This window comes from Podarcis vaucheri (assembly GCF_965113315.1).
Source record: "Podarcis vaucheri genome assembly, chromosome: 10".
NCBI lineage: Eukaryota > Metazoa > Chordata > Lepidosauria > Squamata > Lacertidae > Podarcis > Podarcis vaucheri.
The window spans coordinates 71191101-71207957 of NC_138748.1; the positions used below are offsets into that span (position 1 = coordinate 71191101).

A 16857-nucleotide genomic window follows, 5' to 3' on the forward strand; every position below is an offset into this window, starting at 1 on the left:
AGGTGGCCAAAGTCTTGGAGCCTCAGCTTCACGATCTGTCCTTCCAGTGAGCACTCAGGGCTGATTTCCTTCAAAATGGCGAGGTTTGATCTTCTTGCAGTCCATGGGACTCTCAAGAGTCTCCTCCAACACCAGAATTCAAAAGCATCAATTCTTCGGTGATCAGCCTTCATTATGGTCCAGCTCTCACTTCCATACAACATTATTGGGTAAACCAGAGCTTTTACTATACAGACCTTTGTTGGGAAGGTGATGTCTCTGCTTTTTAAGATGCTATCTAGGTTTGTCATTGCTTTTCTCCCAAGAAGCAGGCGTCTTTTAATTTCGTGGCTGCTGTCACCATCTGCAGTGATCATGGAGCCCAAGAAAGTAAAATCTCTCCCTGCCTCCATTTCTTCCCCTTCTATTTGCCAGGAGGTGATGGGCCCAGTGGCCACGATCTTCGTTTTTTTGATGTTGAGCTTCAGACCATATTTTGCGCTCTCCTCTTTCACCCTCGTTAAAAGGTTCTTTAATTCCTCCTCACTTTCTGCCATCAAGGTCGTGTCATCTGCATATCTGAGGTTGTTGATATTTCTGTCTAGGTTTGTCATTGCTTTTCTAATGTAAGAAGCTTTATTTACAGCGTTAGGGAGTGAACGGCAGACATTGTGGCTCCTTTCAGCTTCCTCAGACAGAACAAAAGACAGTTCCCCGGATGTGGGGAAACCCCTCCCCAGTAGGCAGGACGGCGGACCCTGAGCTGTTTAACCCTGTAAGCTCTGATTCCCCTCCCATGGGGGATCCCTGGTGACAGGGCAGTCAGGGGACGGAATGCTGGCTCCTGGATAAGGTCTAAGAGGTCCTGGCCAGCCAGCATCCTCTTTTTCTTCCCATGGCCCAGCAGGTTCTAGAATCAGGGCATCGTAGAGTTGGAAGGGACGCAAACATTGGAAGACACAAGACTTACCCACCATGGAAGACTGGCAGGTGCAACTAATAGACTACATGGAGATGGCGGAAATGACTGGCAGAATCCGAGACCAGGGAGAAGAGTCGGTGGAGGAAGACTGGAGGAAATTTAAAATTTATTTGCAGAAATATTGTAAAATTTTTGAATGTTGAGGACATTGAAATGAACCGCAGGGGTTCTAGCAACAAGGTAAAATGTAAGATTAGATCAATAATGGATAAATTAATAGGATATGAATTTGCTGAATTAATTCTTAAAAGGGATACAAGAACGGGAGACGTGAGGAAGTCGGGAAAAGAAGTTAACTGGAGATGTGAAATTAAGAAAGAGAGAATTTTTGTTTTTTGTTATTATATGTGTTTTTATCTCTTTTTTTCTTTTTTCTTTTTCTTTCGTTGTATTTACTTTGTATTCTTTTTGTTTTTGGATTTTTTCTTGTATTTTTTCTTATTTGTTAAAACCCAATAAAATATTTATTTTTTAAAAAAAGTAGAGTTGGAAGGGACCCCCCAGAGTCGTTCCGTGCAGGAATCTCAGTCGAAGCAGCCAGGGCTGATGCCTTTTCTGAGAGGCTTCCGAGCGGGATGTGAGCTTCTCCCAGGGGAGCATTGGGCGGTGGGGGGGGGTGTTGTCTGAATGGGCACGTTCAGGTGACATGGTGAGCCTCGTCAACATGCAACTCCTGTGCTCACAGGTCTGAGCCGGTTGCCTTTAAAAAAAAAGTTGTTGCAAAACAACTTATTCTTAATAAAAATTATAAAAATTATTAAGGGGTGGGGGGGGGGAAAGTTGTTGCATTTGTTTTTTGGTTTGTTTGTTCATGCCCTGCCTTTTCCCCTGACTGGACTCAAGGCGGCTTATGGATAAAAGCAAGAATTGCTAAAAGCATAGAAAAAACCAATCACTAAAAAGGCAACGAAACATTGGAAGTATTAAAATTGTTTGTGTGTGTGTGTGTGTGTGTGAGAGAGAGAACACACAGACACACACACACTGGTTGACAAACGACTCCGTTGACACACATTTCGGTTTTTGAACTCCGTAAACCCAGAAGTAAAGGTAAACGTAAAGGGACTCGTGACCATTAGGTCCAGTCGTGACCGACTCTGGGGTTGCGGCGCTCATCTTGCTTTATTGGCCGAGGGAGCCGGCGTACAGCTTCCGGGTCAAGTGGCCAGCATGACTAAGCCACTTCTTGCAAACCAGTGCAGCGCACGGAAACGCCGTTTACCTTCCCGCTGGAGTGGTATCTATTTATCTACTTGCACTGGTATGCTTTTGAACTGCTAGGTGGGCAGGAGCTGGGACTGAACAACGAGAGCTCACCCCGTCACAGAGATTCGAACCGCTGACCTTCTGATCGGCAAGAGACTCAGTGGTTTAGACCACAGCGCCACCCACGTCCCATAAACCCGGATGTAAATGCTTCCATTTTCGAACACACCTTGGAAGTCGGACGGCTTCCGCTGAGTGCGTATGTTGTTTTTCTCAATTTTCTCTTTCTATTAAATTTGCAGACCACCTTTTGTGCCTCGGGTTTCGAACGTTTCGGAACTCAAACGGTCTTCCGGAACAGATTACGTTCGAAAACCAAGGGACCACTGTATATCTGTTTGAAACAGACAAGGCAGCAAAAAGTCCTTTGGCTCAAAGCAGTCAGTTCCCTAAAGGCTGTTGAAACAAGAAAAACCTTCATCTGCCGGCAGAAGGATGAGGGAGGGAGCCAGTCAAGCTTCCAGCCAAGTCAAAGGTGTTGCGGTTAAAATGCAAAGCCCGTAACAAATTGGGGCAACAAGATCGCCTGACACCCCCCCCCCGCACCGCCTCGACCCCTTTGCTTGGCAGAACTGGCACGGCCACAGGTGCCATGCAATTCCCACTATCCGTTGATAAAAAAATTGGTTCTTTTGTGTGGCAGCCCCTGTCTACCCTTCGGAACTCCCCGCCACTTGAGACTGAGCTGGCGCCTTCACTGCGCTCTTCTTCAAAGACAGAGGTCCTGTGGCTGGGACGGGGCGATATGGGATTGGGGGGGCAACTCCCATCTCTTGCGGGGGCGCAATTAGTGCCAGCACCGTCCGTTAAGAGTTTGGGTGTAATCTTCGACACCTCCCTTTCCATGGAGGCGCAGATTGCAGCTATAACAAAGGCGGCATTTTTCCACCTCCGCCAAGCTAAGCAGTTGGCTCCTTACCTCTCTCGCCCTGACCTAGCCACTGTGATCCACGCGACGGTCACCTCCAGACTGGATTATTGTAACTCGCTCTACGTGGGGCTGCCCTTGAGACTGACCCAGAAACTCCAGCGGGTGCAGAATGCTGCAGCGAGACTCCTTACGAGGTCTTCGCTGCGAGATCACATTCACCCGGTGCTATACCAGCTGCACTGGCTCCCGGTGGAGTACAGGATCAGGTTTAAGGTGCTGGTTTTAACCTTTAAAGCCCTATATGGCCTAGGACCCTCGTACCTACGGGACCGCCTCTCCTGGTATGCCCCACAGAGAAACCTACGGTCTTCAAATAAAAACATCTTGAAGGTCCCAGGCCACAGAGAAGTTAGGCTGGCCTCAACTAGAGCCAGGGCTTTTTCGGCTGTGGCTCCGATCTGGTGGAACACTCTGTCACAAGAGACCAGGGCCCTGCGGGACTTGACATCCTTCCGCAGGGCCTGCAAGACAGAGCTGTTCCACCAGGCCTTTGGCCAGGGCACAGCCTGACTCCCTCCCTCGGCAATCTTCGCAGAGCTCTGGCCCAATGGTTGCTAGTGGCTTGAATTAATTAATTTTTATAATGAATGATTTTAGAATGTTGTTTATGTTGTACCTTTGTACTGTTTTATTGTTGTTAGCCGCCCTGAGCCCGGCTTCGGCTGGGGAGGGCGGGATATAAATAAAATTTATTATTATTATTATTATTATTATTCTCGCCTGTGACCATTCTTCTTCAGACAAGCCTGTCTTAGAAAGTCGAGTCGAATTTCAACTTGTTTCAGGGTTTTATTTTATTATTATTTTTTAAACTTTAGTTTCTTATTCTTTTTTAAATCATTTTTGTTGATTTTCCGATAAAAAACATCCAATTAAATATCCAATCATAATACTTCAATTAAAAATAAATAATTAAAAATAATAAAAAAGATCAAATTATAGTCCAAATTGTATTTATTCCTTTCTTGAGGCTCCCCACAGTCTGGAGCATATCTCCACCTCTTAGTCCTGCTTCTCCTTTTTAAACTTTATTTTCAATGCAGAATTACAACATATAATATAAACAAAAGAATATATTCGTCATAAACCAAAGGAGAAAAAAAGAACAACCACAAAAACGTAAACAAACATACATACGCTTTGACTCCCTTCCATTCTTTGGAGCCTTCAACTTTTCATTTTATCGTAATGGTTGTTTGTTGTTGTTGTTTAGTCGTTTCGTCGTGTCCGACTCTTCGTGACCCCCATGGACCAGAGTACGCCAGGCACTCCTGTCTTCCACTGCCTCCCGCAGTTTGGTCAAACTCATGCTGGTAGCTTCGAGAACACTGTCCCACCATCTCGTCCTCTGTCGTCCCCTTCTCCTTGTGCCCTCCATCTTTCCCAACATCAGGGTCTTTTCCAGGGAGTCTTCTCTTCTCATGAGGTGGCCAAAGTCTTGGAGCCTCAGCTTCAGGATCTGTCCTTCCAGTGAGCACTCAGGGCTTATTTCCTTCAGAATGGAGGGGTTTGATCTTCTTGCAGTCCATGGGACTCTCAAGAGTCTCCTCCAGCACCAGAATTCAAAAGCATCCATTCTTTGGTGATCAGCCTTCTTTATGGTCCAGCTCTCACTTCCATACATCACTACTGGGAAAACCATAGCTTGAACTATATGGACCTTTGTTGGCAAGGTGATGTCTCTACTTTCTAAGATGCTGTCTAGGTTTGAATGGTACCTTTTACCATTTTACCTTTGTACCTTTTATAACCATTTTTTCATTCCCTTGACCTTGCAAACTTCATCCATTACACACTGGTATGTTTATTCCAGAGCAATGTTTTTCATATACTCTTTAACGCAGTCCCATTCTTTTATTAATTGTTGATCTGATTGTCCTCTTAAGACTGCCGTTAACCTTTCCAAATCTATGTATTCACAAAGTTTGATTTGCCATTCTTTTACTTAAATGTTTTAATCTTTCATGTGTGTGGTTGTGAATTTTCCTCAATTTCGCTGATTTATCTTTTGTGAGCCACTTAGAGGTTTCTGGCTTTCACAGTCCAACAGTGTATAAATTTTAAGAAATACCGTATTTTTCGCTCTGTAAGATGCCCTTTTTTCCTCCTAAAAAGTAAGGGGAAATGTCTGTGCGTCTTATGGGGCGAATGTGTGGGCAATCGCTGGCTCTTGCCCAGGCCTCCATTGTTGAATGTTCTGCAGACGGAGGCCGTTTGCTTCCCCAGCGACATGGGACTGGCTGATTAGATTATCTGTCTGGAAACTGTAGAAACGGCTCCCTTTCCTTTCCTAAAAAAGCTGCAGAACTGTGAGTTGAACCCCATAAAAACAGGATTTCCCCCTTTGCAAAAGAAGCTGCACAACTTTGAGCTGTTCCTCAAAAAAACGGGGTTTTCCCCCTTTCCTCCTCTAAAAACTGGGTGCATCTTATGGTCAGGTGAGTCTAATGGAGTGAATAATATGACAAATGGCAAAACTAGGGTTCGCTCAGCTAAAGCACACTGCCAAATCTGTTCCCTCCAGCAAATCGAGGATATAAGGGCAGGTTTCGCCTGGTGCTGCTTAGATTACCTGGATGTGGGATCACATGTTCTCGCACGTGCCAAAGCTTATTGCCAGAATATCTGGCAGTGAAGTCAAACTCCTCTGAAGTGCATATATTCGCGAAAATAAAACACAAAGGTGCATAATGCTGGGTGTGTGTGTGTGTAAAATTACATACATGTATTTATCAGAAGTTGAAATATACAAGATGAACTTTCCTGATTTTTTTAATTGCTTTTTTATCAAAAAAAAAATCAATTATAAAGGTATAAAGTGATACAAAAAGAAAAAAAGAACAAAACACATACAACTGTATAATAGGGGAAAACCATTACATGAATATATACAAAAACAGCCTAACCCATACCTTCTTTTAGAAATTTGATATTCTTATCCTAACACTGATGTAAATATTAATAGCCTACTATGTTTTGCATAAATTTGTTCCAAATATTGTTGTATTTATCCGAGGAGAATCTAGATCCGTAAGCAGTCCCTTCGTAGGCTGCAAGTGTTATCCTATTATCAATCCACTGAATGAAGGATATTGTGTCTTCATTCTTTCAGTTAATCAATATCAGCTACCATTAGAGAGCCTAAAATCCATTTTTATTCTCCCATAGTTAACTTCTATATAGCAGGCATATGGCTGGGGATTATTGCTATTATTATTATTTTAAATGTATCTTTATTAATTTTAAAATAAATACATTTATGAAAAAACAGACATACATACAAGTAAACAAACAAACATACAAATAAACAAACAAACAAAGAAATAACAGAAGAATCAAACAAACCACCACACTATAAGGTACAAGAAGATTAATATAATTATCATCCTATATACTCCTGATATTGAACACAATTATAAAACTGATAAAGAAATTTAAAACTGACTTCCAATTAATCTCACTGTACTTTATCTATCCATTACAGTACTTTATATCACACAGTTACATATTTCTTATTTAATTTTTTTTTACCTACCTACAAACGTATATTTATACAATACAGGGATTAGTAGCAAGAAATTGCTATAATTATTATTATTTTGTAAAATTGCATACATCTGTGTATCAGGAGTTGATATATATATAGATGATCTTTCATGATAAAAGATGGCCCTTCTTCACACAAAGTTAACCTTTGGAACTCCCTCCCACAGGAATTAGGGATGGCCAGGATTAGACAAATTCATGGAGAAGGAGAGGGCTATCACTGGCTTAATAGCCAGGACAGAGGCTATTCTCTGCCTCTGTGGTTGCAGGCAGCCAGGCTTATGAATCCCAGTTGCAGGAAACTGCAGAGGGCAGAGGGTTCGAATCCTGAATTGGGGGCTTCCCGGAAGAAGCATCTGGTGGGGCACTGCAAGGACACAGTGCCGGATTTACGTATAAGCTAAACAAGCTACAGCATAGGGCCCCACTCTCTTGCCCCCCCAAAAAAAAATTAAAGGGGATGTACCGTATTTTTTGCTCTATAAGACTCACTTTTCTCTCCTAAAAAGTAAGGGGAAATGTGTGTGCATCTTATGGAGCGAATGCAGGCTGCACAGCTATCCCAGAAGCCAGAACAGCAAGAGGGATTGCTGCTTTCACTGCACAGCCTCTTGCTCTTCTGGCTTCTGAGATTCAGAATATTTTTTTTCTTGTTTTCCTCCTCCAAAAACTAGGTGCGTCTTGTGGTCTGGTGCGTCTTATAGAGTGAAAAATACGGTGCATTTCCAAAATATAAGATAACAAACTAATAAAATAAAACCTACATACAGCAACAGTGTTTTGTGTGGTGTAGGCTCCTATGATGTAAGTCATGGGCCCTGCCTGCTAGCCTGCTCCTTAAAATATCCCTGGTTTGCTCCTTTCTATATATAGAGTGCCCACATTCTGCATGGACTGGGTGCATGCGCAACATGTGCAAATGGCTTGAGATACCTATTAGGTCCATAAATTACCATGTAGCAGATATTCAACAAAAAAATCAGCGACCATTTGCTGTTGACAAAGGACGGCTGGACGTAGAAAGGGCCCCATTACCTTCAGTGGGACGTGGGTGGCGCTGTGGTCTAAACCACAGAGCCTAGGACTTGTCGATCAGAAGGTCGGTGGTTCGAATCCCCACAACGGGGTGAGCTCCCATTGCTCAGTCCCTGCTCCTGCCAACCTAGCAGTTCGAAAGCACAAAAGTTCAAGTAGATAAATAGGTACCGCTCCGGTGGGAAGGTAAACGGCGTTTCCGTGTGCTGTTCTGGTTTTTCCAGAAGCGGCTTAGTCATGCTGGCCACATGACCCGGAAGCTGTACGCCGGCTCCCTCGGCCAATAAAGCGAGATGAGCGCCGCAACCCCAGAGTCGGCCACAACTGGACCTAATAGTCAGGGGTCCCTTTACCTTTACCTTAGGTCCATCAATTACTATATAGCACATATTCAACATAAAAATAAGCAACAATTTGTTGTTGACAAAAGGCAGCTGGACATATCAAGGGCCCCATGACCTTCAGGAGCTGAGGGTCTCATCAAACCGAAATCCGGCCCTGCAAGGACAGGATGAATGACCACATGCCATGGAGCATGGGTAGGCAAACTAAGGCCCGGGGGCCGGATCCAGCCCAATTGCCTTCTCAATCCGGCCCGCAGACGGTCCGGGAATCAGCATGTTTTTACATGAGTAGAATGTGTGCTTTTATTTTAAATGCATCTCTGGGTTATTTGTGTGGCATAGGAATTCATTCACCCTCCCCCCAAATAAAATATAGTCCGGCCCCCCACAAGGTCTGAGGGACAGTGGACCGGCCCCCTGCCAAAAAAGTTTGCTGACCCCAGATAAGGATGCTTTAGCTGAGATTCCTGCAGAATCTCAGAATTCCACCATATTCTTTCTCACAAATGAGTGCAGAGATGTGAGGAACCAAGAGTAAGATCAAGTCAATTTATATATTTTTACGGCCCACTTTATTTTTTCATGGTTTTTGAGATGTTTTGAACCATTTCTAATAATGCACTGTAGTTGCTATGACCCGCCCGGGGGGGGGAGGAATAGCAATAAATGTCCGGCTCACCCGCTCGGATTCTGCAAAACTGTGTCACCCGCAGAGCGATGGCCGGGCAATCCAATTGCCTGGCCCAATGGCTGTTCAGGGAGCAAATTGGATGGAAGGTGTTGGAAGCAGGTGCTGGAGGTTGGAGGTGACTGGGGGGGGGGCGGCATTCGAATCCCTCCTCCCCGATGCAATTGGGAGGGTTATTAAACAGTTTAAGCTGGGCTGGGATTATGTGGCAGGTGGACCTGGTGGGCGGGGGTGAGGAGAGATCTCTTGGGGGACAGATTCCCGCCTCTCTCTGCAATATTCAGAGATACACAAATTTCAAAGGTAGAGGTTTCTGAATCGCAAACTAGGTCGTTTCTCCTTTATTTGGTCAAATCTATTTTTTATTAAGTTTTACATTGCAAATTAAAATCTGAAGAAGTGTGCATGCACATGAAAGCTCGTACCAATAACTAATTTAGCTGGTCTCTAAGGTGCTACTGGAAGAAATTTTTTAATTTTTAATATTTTATTTGTTTTGTTTTGTTTCGACTACGGCAGACCAACACGGCTACCTACCTGTAACTAAAATCCAAACGTTAAACATCAGCACCATCATTTGGGATTCCCTGAATACTTTGACTCCCTTCCACCTTTCCATGGTTTCTATTATCAATCGTTTCTCAACTGCTTCCCTTATTTTCCCTCTTTTTTTAAAAAACCAGTCCATTTTAAGTACATATTTCTTTAGTACATTACAAGCATTACTCAAATCCTGCCAAAGTTTTTGGTTGTTTACAGTGTTCTCTTAAATACGTTATCAGTTTCTCCCATTCCTTCTTAAAGTTCTTCTCTTCCTGGTTTTCCCGGTCAATTTCGTCATTTCGGGATCATCTTCATCTCTGGTCATCTTCTTTCCATCTCTGGGCCAGTAGTGTCCACGCTGCTGTCATTGTACACATAAATACAGTGGTATCTTGGTTCTCAAACGCCTTGGTACTCAAACAACTTGGAACCCAAACACTGCAAACCTGGAAGAAAGTGTTCCAGTTTGTGAACTTTTTCGGAAGCCGAACATACTCCGTCTGGAGTGTTGTGCTTCTGTTTTGAGTGCCACACTTCCGTTTTGAGCGTTATGCTGAGGTCTGTCTGTTTTTTCTATTTATTTCGCGTTTTTGTTTTTGCGGCTCTTTTTTGTTTTTGTGCCTGTGTGGAACCCAGTTCAGCTCCTGATGGATTGTGTGACCGCAGTACATTGTTTATTGCCTTCATTTTATGGATCGGTGGTCTCGTTAGATAGTAAAATCCACGTTAAATTACTGTTTTAGGGGTTGCTTTTAAAAGTCTGGTACAGATTAATCCATTTTGCATTACTTTCTATGGGAAAGCACGCCTTGGGTTTGGAACGCTTTGGTTTTGGAACGGACTTCTGGAACGGATTAAGTTTGAGAACCCAGGGACCACTGCAAATGGTAAAACTGCAGGTAGCTTTTAAGCAACATTGGGCAGGGACTGCCAAGCTCAGCCTTGGTTCCCCAGCCCGGAGGCACACGCCTGGTTTTGGAATGTTATTAAATATACCAAGAAAAAAGCACACCAAGAACTCAGGCCAGTGTAAGTTTCAATAGTGGGAGTGGTCCCTACTCACAATTCAATAGTCAATAGTAACAACAACTAATCCATTCAAAAGTATGTATTCTAATAAAGATTACAAACTCTAACAGAGATTACAAACCCAAACTCAAAGAGATATTTATAACACAATAATTCTCTTTTTCACTCGACAATAATGTTGAGCCTTATAATTTATCAGCTTGCAGATGGAGGCTCAGTTTCAATCATAGCGCAGAAGTCAGAAGTCTATTATGGACTGGAAACCAGGCCCTGTATTCACCTTCATCAGCTAATTTTTAAGTTTGGAGTTTGTAAGTTTGAAGACTTTCGGATAAATATACCTTGTTCTTTTCTACGTTTCCCAAGGATAACACTACGTGCGGGTAGATCAACGTGTCTCTTGAGCTTTTCTGTGCACCTAAGATTCCTAATGGGAAAGCCTCTGGTTTCAAACTAGGTCATTTCTCACCAAAATGGCAAAAAAATATGAATTTCTCCCCCGGATGCAACAGAGATCAGGTAGCCCTCTGCCATGGATGCTTCAGTTGATATTCTGGTATTGCACGGGGTTTGACAACATGGCTTTAGGAGGTTGCTTCCAAATCTAGTATCTTATGATTCAATGGTCCCTAACTTAACACTGCCTCCCCTTCCTTTCAGGTACGGACCATGGCTACTTCCACATGGACAACGTCACGGGCGCCATCACCATGCTGCGGCCGGTGGAGAGCAGGATTCGCACTCCGGTCTACAGCCTCAGTGTCATGGTAGGCCCCCTGCAGCTGAGAGAGCAGAAGTCATGGGTCCCTTTGGCTTCTTCGCATCTGGGGCTGGAGGGGGAAATTGAGGTTCTCCACTCCCAGCCTCAGCCCCCAATCCCGGTGTGATTTATTTTCTTTATTTTTATGTCACAGGTATTTTTTTTTTAACACTGCTTAGTTTTTGGATCCGAATTGTTTGAGTTGCCTTTGGCAAGAAAAAGCGGCGAATCAATTTAACCGATCGATTGATTGATCAGTCAATCGTCACCAAAGCCCCTAAGCCTAAAACACACATCCCAATTCCTGTTAAAATGAGACGTTAGAAACCAGTTAGCCAGATTTCCCCCCCCCCCAAGGGAGCTGCTGAAAATATAAATATACATAATAAAAATTAAACTGCGTGTTGTGATAATACATGCCAGATCTGGTTACACGTCTAGGTGGGCTTGCTTAAACAAAGAAAATAATAATAATAATACCATATTGGCCCGAATATAAGCTGCACCTGCAAATAAGCCGCACCTTTAAAATGGAAAGGGGGGCAGAGAAAAAAAGACAATACCTGAGCTGTGAATATAAACCGCACTTTAACTTTTCATGGTTGGAAATTGGGAAAAAGTGGGGCTTATATTCAGGCCAATACGGTAATAATAATAATAATAATAATAATAATAATAATAATAATAATTTTTATTTATTTTTTTTTATATAAAATTTTTATTGGTTTTACAAAAGTTTTTATAACAAACAAACATAAAAAAAAACACAGACAAACAAACAAATATAATTTCAAAATGTCCTTTCATAAACTTCTTTCCTCGGACTTCCCCATACCTCCCCTTTCTGCATCCTCATGTCCAAATTTTATAGCAACTTATAAATGTTTTCTCCAATCTTAATTCATCATAGTCCTTTCTTAATCTAATCTTATATTACTGCAACCCTTTCTCTCTGTAAAATCTCGACATTCTGAACTTCATCAAGTTTATAATATTTCTTAAGATAAATCTTAAATTTCTTCCAGTCTTCTTCCGCAGTCTCCTTTCCCTGGTCACGAATTCTGCTGGGCTGCCCCAGTCCCTCTGGCCGGCTTCCAACAAATTATAAAACCACAGTAAAACAGCAAACATTAAAAACTTCCCCATATGCCAAGGACTGCAGTCTTGCCTGGTGTCAATGGGCAGGGAATTCCAAAGCTGCAGCTTCTCTTTGCTTTATTTCTGCCTTCCGGTCTCCGATCATCCTGCTCCCCCCACGAATTTTGCACCGCCGAGGATCAGAAAGAACGGCATGCACCCGCCCCCTCCACCCGCCCCCCCCCGAAAAAGCTTGCCCATTAATTGATTAATTGAAAACCAGTCAAACATAAAAGGGAATAATTAACGGAAGGTCTTTTTATTTATTTATTTATTTAAATTTCATTTAACATAATTATTACAAAATACATACATACGGGTGAAACTCGGAAAATTAGAATATCGTGGAAAAGTTCATTTTATTTCAGTAATTCAACTGAAAAGGAGAAACTAATATATGAGATAGATTCATGACATGCAAAGCAAGATATGTCAAGCCTTAATTTGTTTTTTTTAAAAAGATATTTATTAAAGTTTTTAATAATATAACAATGAAAATGAAAAATGAAAAATAAAAAAACAAAATACAAAATACAGCATAAAAACAGTGAAAAAACAAATAATTTTCCATAGCATATCTTCCTTATACTTATTTCCCCAGACCTCCTCATACCTCCCTTCTTTGTATTCCACTTCAATTTGTTAGTTCAGCAAATCCTTACCATTAAGCTTTTACCCATTTGTAAACCTTTTTTTTTTTCGTATCTCCTAAAGCATTACAGCTGGAAACCCCTTAGTTTCTATCCAACATCTTTCTAGCATTCATTAATTTTACAATATTTCTGTAAATAGTCTTTAAATTTCTTCCAGTTTTCTTTCACCATCTCTTCTCCCTGGTCTCGGATTCTGCCAATCAAGCCTTAATTTGTTATAATTGTGGTGATCATGGCATACAGCTGATGAAAACCCCAAATTAACCATCTCATAAAATTAGAATATTAAATGAAATCAGAAAAACAAAGACTGCAAATAGAGCAATATTGGACGTCTGAGAAATAGAAGCATGCATATGTACTCAGTACTTGGTTTGGGCCGCTTTTGCATCAATTGCTGCCTCAATGCAGTGTGGCATGGATGCTATCAGCTTGTGGCACTGCTGAGGTGTTATGGAAGACCAGGAAGCTTCAATAGCAGCCTTCAGCTCTTCTGCATTGCTCAGTCTCATGTCTCTCATCTTTCTCTTGGCAATGCCCCATAGATTCTCTATGGGGTTCAGGTCAGGCAAGTTTGCTGGCCAATCAAGCACAGTAATCCCATGGGCACTGAACCAGGTTTTGGTACTTTTGGCAGTGTGGGCAGGTGCCAAAGTCCTGCTGGAAAATGAAGTCAGCATCCCCATAAAGCTTGTCTGCAGAAGGAAGCATGAAGTGCTCCAAAATCTGGAGAAGAGGAGGTTAAGGGGTGATATGATAGCCATGTTCAAATATATAAAAGGATGTCACATAGAGGAGGGAGAAAGGTTGTTTTCTGCTGCTCCAGAGAAGCGGACACGGAGCAATGGATCCAAACTACAAGAAAGAAGATTCCACCTAAACATTAGGAAGAACTTCCTGACAGTAAGAGCTGTTCGACAGTGGAATTTGCTGCCAAGGAGTGTGGTGGAGTCTCCTTCTTTGGAGGTCTTTAAGCAGACGCTTGACAACCGTAGGTCAGGAGTGCTCTGATGGTGTTTCCTGCTTGGCAGGGGGTTGGACTCGATGGCCCTTGTGGTCTCTTCCAACTCTAGGATTCTATGATTCTATCTCCTGGTAGACGGCTGCGTTGACCCTGGACTCAATGAAGCAGAGTGGACCAACACCAGCTGATGCCATGGCTCCCCAAATCTCTTTTCTGACGAGAGCAGCTTTTGCATCTCATTTGGAAACCAAGGACCCAGAGTCTGGAAGAAGAATGGGGAGGCACACCATGCCAGATGCTTGAAGCCCAGTGTGAAGTTTCCACAGTCTGTGTTGATCTGGGGAGCCATGTAATCAGCTGGTGTTGGTCCACTGTGCTTCATAAAAAACTTTTCCACGATATTCTAATTTTCTGAGTTTCACCTGTACATATATTTTTCAGATAAGCACACATATATAAAAAAGAACAATAAAAGGAAGAAAAGACAAAAGAAAAAGAAAAAATAAGGAGAAAAATTGGAAGAATTTCTTCCAAATTTATTCTACAAATATCTCAGTAATAAAATTTCATTGATTGACTTCCATCACTTACACTGCACACGTACAAATTTGCTTAAAATGTATATAGGAAGTGCAATGTAAATGGAGGGTCTTTTAATCTCACCTTGCAAAGCCAAAGCCAGGAACCAGCAGGGCTGGATTCAACCCTGCCTTGCGACCGAATTCTGCTGCTCGCTGCTCACATTTCTGCTGCAAACTGGCTTCTCTCTCTCCCTCCTACCTGCTGCCCGCCTCTCTCTCCCAGGCCTCTCAGGTGAACGACGCCAAGAAGTACGCCGTGACCGAGGTCCGCGTGCGAATCCTGGCAGCCAACAGCCACGCGCCGCACTTTGAGAAGTCCCAGCACCAGGCCTTCGTCCACGAAGGCGAGAGCACGGCCTCTCTGGTCCTGACGTACAGCAGGAGGGTCCTGTTCGTCCTGGCCACTGACATGGACTTCCCCGACGTGAGTCACCTGGGTGCGGTTTGGGTGGGGCAGCCCAGAAAGGTCGGCGTGGCGGGGAATCCTTGAATCGTGGTTGGAAGAGACCCCGAGGGTCACCCAGTCCAACCCCCTGCAATGCGGGAATCTCAAGCGGAAGTCATGCAGGAAGGCCCCGGCCCCAGCAGCATCTCCCGGGGATGGGTGCAAAGGAATCGCGCCCGTCTGGAAACCCTGGAGAGATGCTGCCGGCCAGTGTGGGCAATGCTAAAGTGAAGGGGCCAATGGGTTGGCTCAGTACAGTGGTACCTTGGTTATCGAACGTAATCCATTCTGGAAGTCCGTTCGACTCCCGACATAGCTGTCAACGTTTCCCTTTTTTTAAGGGAAGTTCCCTTATTCCAAATAGGATTCCTCGCAAGAAAAGAGAAATGTTGACAGCTATGACTCCCAAAATCGTTCAAAAACCAATGCACGGCTTCTGACTGGCTGCAGGAGCTTCCTGCACTCTAGCAGAAGCAGTGTCAGACATTCGGCTTCCGAAAAAAGTTCAAAAACCAGAACACTTACTTCTGGGTTTGTGGAGTTAACATATCAAATCATAAACAGCCTTGATCCAGTATACCTGAAGGAGCGTCTCCACCCTCATTGTTCTGCCCGGACATTGAGGTCCAGCGCTGAGGGCCTTCTGGTGGTTCCCTCACTGCGAGAAGCCAAGTTACAGGGAACCAGGCAGAGGGCCTTCTCGGTAGTGGCGCCCTCCCTGTGGAACGCCCTCCCACCAGATGTCAAAGAGAAAAATAACTACCAAACTTTTAGAAGACATCTGAAGGCAGCCCTGTTTAGGGAAGCTTTTAATGTTTAATAGGTTATTGTATTTTAGTGTTCTGTTGGGAGCCGCCCAGAGTGGCTGGGGAAACCCAGGCAGATGGGCGGGGTATAAATAATAATAATAATAATAATAATAATAATAATAATAATTATCCAATAAAAATTAAAAAATAAAATCGAAAAGGTAGGATTATCTTCCGAATTGTAATTTTTAATTTTGCGACTTCCCATAATCTGAACCATGAAGCGTGTCCAAATCTCAGTCCTGCCTCTCGTCGATATTTCCACATCTCAATTTTATCTCTCCCTTTCTTCCCAGGGCTTCAACCCTGCCGTGCGGTATAGCCTCAGGCGCCAGTCCAACCACACACAGCTCTTCCAGGTCACCCCCGGCGGACTCCTCATCGCCCGCGCCGACCACCTGAGTGCTCTCCAGCGATACGCCTTGCAGGTTTGAGCCAAGCCCTCCCCCCCCCCCAGCGACCAGCCGGGGGTTGCTCTCCTCCACTGTGCGGGAACAGTGGGAAACTGGCTCCCGGTGGGTCCGGTTGGGTGGAAGGCAGGGAGTCCAACAGCAGGTGGCGCCAGAGGCGAGAGCATGAATCACAGCGTGAGCAGGGCCTTGCAGAGCCAGGCAGAGGCCCGGGCCAGGTAGATAATGTGCCCCCCCCTTTTATTACCCTGGGGATAACTGAAGTCTTATAAATAAGTACCGTAGATTCCGGCGTATAAGATGACTTTTTAACCCTGGGAAATCCTCTAAAAAGTCGGGGGTCATCTTATACGCGGGTATGGGTACGGAGCCCGCCACCCACTGCCGCTGCCCAGCAAAGCTGCTGCGTATTAGGAGACTGGGAGTATAAGTCGACCCCCCCAAGTTGGCAGCTGCCAATTTGGGGGGTCGTCTTATACGCCCAGTCGCCTAATACGCCGGAATCTACATTAAGCAAATAAATAATTTTCACAAAAGTTAAGCTGGCAAATACCGTATTTTTCGCTCTATAAGATGCACCAAGTTTTTGGAAGAGAACAAGAAAAAAATAATTCTGAATCCCATAAGCCAGGACAGCAAGAGGGATCGCTGCGCAGCGATCCCGCTTGCTGTCCTCCTGGCTTATGGGATAGCTGCGCACAGCCTCTTCTAGCCGGGCAAGGGGAGCCTTCATCCCCTGCCCGGGAGAGGCTGCG

At 43.9% G+C, this 16857-nt stretch overlaps 1 protein-coding gene across 1 annotated transcript in view; it reads left to right on the plus strand.

Annotated features, from left to right (window-relative positions):
* LOC309542338 (cadherin-related family member 5-like) overlaps positions 1-16857 on the plus strand; it is a gene marked incomplete at its 5' end in the record, with an annotated part of 148159 nt that overhangs the window by 17442 nt on the left and 113860 nt on the right. Inside the window, 3 exons of the mRNA XM_082241069.1 lie at positions 11004-11110; positions 14662-14862; positions 15989-16120. Of these exons, the coding sequence (XP_082097195.1) occupies positions 11004-11110; positions 14662-14862; positions 15989-16120 (440 nt within the window). The remainder of the gene's footprint in view (positions 1-11003; positions 11111-14661; positions 14863-15988; positions 16121-16857) is intronic.